The sequence below is a fragment of the Watersipora subatra genome, chromosome 6 (genome assembly GCF_963576615.1).
Source record: "Watersipora subatra chromosome 6, tzWatSuba1.1, whole genome shotgun sequence".
Classification (NCBI taxonomy): domain Eukaryota; kingdom Metazoa; phylum Bryozoa; class Gymnolaemata; order Cheilostomatida; family Watersiporidae; genus Watersipora; species Watersipora subatra.
The window spans coordinates 736516-740294 of NC_088713.1; the positions used below are offsets into that span (position 1 = coordinate 736516).

The 3779-nt window shown below is 36.8% G+C and overlaps 1 protein-coding gene across 1 annotated transcript; it reads right to left on the bottom strand.

Moving 5' to 3' along the window:
• Positions 1-508: 508 nt before the first annotated feature.
• Positions 509-2045, bottom strand: LOC137398834 (tigger transposable element-derived protein 1-like). The gene is made up of 4 exons (XM_068085009.1): positions 1826-2045; positions 1354-1647; positions 1002-1092; positions 509-812 (listed from the first exon to the last, which is right to left on the bottom strand). Exons 1-4 carry the CDS (start codon positions 2043-2045, stop codon positions 509-511), a joined length of 909 nt encoding a protein of 302 aa, XP_067941110.1.
• Positions 2046-3779: the final 1734 nt, after the last annotated feature.

Here is a 3779-nt window from a genome sequence, read left to right on the forward strand (position 1 = left end):
TTTTTAACATTGCAGATAATGTAAATTGGTTAAATCCGTTCTAACCCCTTGAATGTTTACCTTGTTAGTACATGTACATGTATTTTATACATTATTTTATGCATAAAATTGCACATTAAAATGCTGACCAACGCATAAAAAACAATGCATGTCTCAGAAAATGTTAAGCAAATTGGCAAAGACACAAATAACATAAACATAAATTTAACCCATAAAACGTAATGTAATTATCGTAATCTTCCATACGAAAGATTACGCCAACATGAACGTGTAAAAATAACACTAGGATAAAGAAGAGAATTATGAATAGTATTTTTTAAGATACCAGATGTTCTTTTCTCTTAAAATATCTATCCAATGACACTTGCTTCTGCCTTTTTTTAGCACTTTTCAGAAGTGGTTCATGATAGTGTCGTTAAAATCATTGATGACTCTGGTGGCTGCAGCTTTATCGGAGCGGTGAAGTTCGGCGAAATTCTGTAACTCGGCCCATTTGCTACACATTTGTTTAATCTCGGATGTCGGGGGCATCCTTTCTTGCTTCCTCCTCCTCAGAGGACTTCTCCTCTTCCAACTTTTTCTTCTGCTCATTTTGAAGTTGGAAAAGTTTTTCTGTGGTGAGCTCGGCTTGATGTTCCTTCAGGAGTTCCTCCACATCATCGTTGTCAATCTCCAAGCCCAAGCTCTTGCACACAGACCCAATGTCATCAACGAGGTCGGGTTTCTGCTCCTCAACAGGAGCATTCGTGCTGGTCCCTGCAACACCGAAACCCTCTAATTCTTGTTTGGTGACACACTCGGGCCATAACTTCCTCCAAGCAGAATTCATTGTCCATTAGGTCACAGCATCCCATGCTTTATCGATGATGTTGATGCAGTGCACGATGTTGAAATTGTGCTTCCAAAAATTGCGTAGGGTCAGTTCAGTGTCATTCGTGACTTCAAGGCACCTTTGGAAGAAATATTTTGTGTAATGCTTTTTGAAGTTGGCAATAACTTACTGGTCCACGGGTTGGAGTAACGGGGTGGTATTTGGAGGCAGAAACCTAATTTTGATAAAATCAAATTCCTCCATCAAGTCCTCCTCCAAACCTAGAGAATGTGCAAGGGCGTTGTCCATTAACAAAAACAGCGTAGTGGCAAATTCTTCTCATTCAAATAATTTTTTACTTCTGGGCAAAAAGTGCATGCACCCACTCGGTGCAAATGTGCCTTGTTAGCCAAGCCTTGGAGTTTGTCCTTCACATAACAGGTAATTTGCTTTTAATTATGGTGTTGGCCTTAAATGCCCTCGGATTCTCCAAATGATAAACAAGTAGAGGCTTGATTGTACAATCCCGCTTGCGTTGCTACTCAGTAAAAGCGTGAAGCGATCTTTCATTGGCTTGTGACCTGGCATGGACTTCTCCTCGCGTGTAATGTATGTCCTCCGTGACATTTTCTTCCAGAAAAGTCCAGTTTCGTTACAGTCGAAAATCTGCTGGGAAAAATAATTTTCTTGTTTAACGAAACTGGCAAAGACGATCTTGAGTTTTTCCGCTGCAGTATTTTCCGAACTTGATGCCTCCCCATGTCGAACCACATTGTGAATGCCACATCTCCTCTTGAACTTTTCGAACCATTCTCTGCTAGCCTTGAAATCAGATCCTTCAACAATAAGCGACAGGTCTTTCTTTAACAAATCACTGTACATTTTTAGTGCTTTTGCACAAATAATCTCTTCATTAACACTATCTCCTGCTGACTGTTTTTCATTCATGAAAATCATCAAAAGTTTTTCAACCTCTTCCAAAACTTGCGGCCTTTGCTTGCTTATAGCACTCACTCCTATAGCCACATCGCTTAGAGTTCACAGCTTCCTTATTCTTTAATATTGTACTGATTGTAGATTTCACCATGCTGTATTCCTTAGCCAGATCAGACACTCGCGCACCTTCTTCATAGTCTGCTATTATTTCTTTCTTAAATGCAATAGTTTTACGCACTACTTTTCTTTTTTCACTTGTAGGAGCTTTGCTGATTGCACCGATTTTCTTTGGAGGCATGATTAGGGGCTAAAACACTTCGTACTTCTATATAAAACGCGAAGGCAAAATGCAGCACGTCCGCATGCGACAACAGTTGGTCACAGTCAACGCCGCTCAGCATCCGGCGTTCAAACTCCAATTTTTGTTCAAACTACGAAGCAAGAATGGCTTGAATTTTCTGTTTGAACTCCGATTTGTTCAAACGTTGTGTTGTTCGAAAACCGAGGTTACACTGTATATATATAATATATATATAATATATATATATATATATATGTATAGATATAGTCAAACTTGGATAAGTCGTCTACGGATAGCTCAAAAAGCGAACAGATAGCAATTAACTCTAATGGATGTTTTTGATCTGTTCCCAAACCATGATGATAAATTGCTTCTGATAACTCAACTTCAACTTTGCTAACTCAAACAGTTTTTTGCTCAACGGCTACATAGATGGTTGTTATCGCTTTAGAATATCACTTTATTCCAAACCTTAGAGATAAACCTCAACTTTTAGTAGTTCCTAGGCACCGTTATTACCATCATCAGCAAAATATTATTATTGACGACTTTTCTAAGGGTTTGCAAAAAATCCCACTTTACTAGACATCCGCTTAACAATAGTTCTTTGAAGGCAAGGAAAAGCGAAGTAACCTTCATATAAACTTAAAGAAAATCGGCCAAATTGATTTTAGTAGAAACGCTTAAAAGAAAAAAATAGCTTTTCTTCATCAACAGCGATCAATTCTGGCCAATTTTAATCTGAAAACATTCTGGCCGTCACAGCACCTAAAAAAACAAACAAATCTCAAGTAATAGAAAAATCTCTATACTTAGAAACGCTTATCTTTCAGCTACTGACAATTTCCTGCTAGTGCTTTTTTCAGGCTGTAGACTTCAAGAGTTGAAGTCTACAGCCTGAAAAATGCGCGAACTACAGCCTGAACTATTTAATTTTCTAATTTATACTGATCCATCCTATGTTGAGCACTCTGATTTTAGTTCTTACTATGATACATTTGGATATATATATATATACTAAATAATTTTTGTGTGGTCACATTGTCTATAAAAGTGATCTAAGTTTCCTGAGCTGATCTAAAATAGATATAAAAGATGTGAAAGTTTGATAAAACTGTATAACTTAGAGTTTGGTGCTGGCGGTAAAATAACATGCAGTTTTATCAAACTTTCACACTTGTTTTTGTATTTTTATATAGATATATATAATATATATATATGAGAAATAAATATATATATATAATGTATATATATTATATATATGAGAAATGTATATATATATATTGTATATATATTATATATATGAGAAATATATATTATATATATCCGCGATCTGATGGTTTCGGACTCATGACAATTTTCTCATCAACGAAGGTTTATCAGGATGGTCTACCACTGAGCTAAAACACTATAGTTACCCTATACCTATTCATATAAAATATACAGCCTGCGCGTGCTAATCATTTTAGCCTTAGGTTTTTCACCAAATATTTTGAGATTAGTTTGCCTCAGAGCTTGAATATAAATTTTGGTCTCGGCTAGACCATTACACCGAAGCATGCGCATTGCAATTAGCAAAGCTCCGGAAACGCTTGGAAACGGATAAGCATTTTACGCTTTGTAAATTCTTTACAAAAAAGGGTGAAACCATGTAGGACGATGCCTCCTCTACTGAAAAAATTTGCTAGGGAACTAACCCTTCCACTCAAGTTACCCTAATTTGTATTGGAG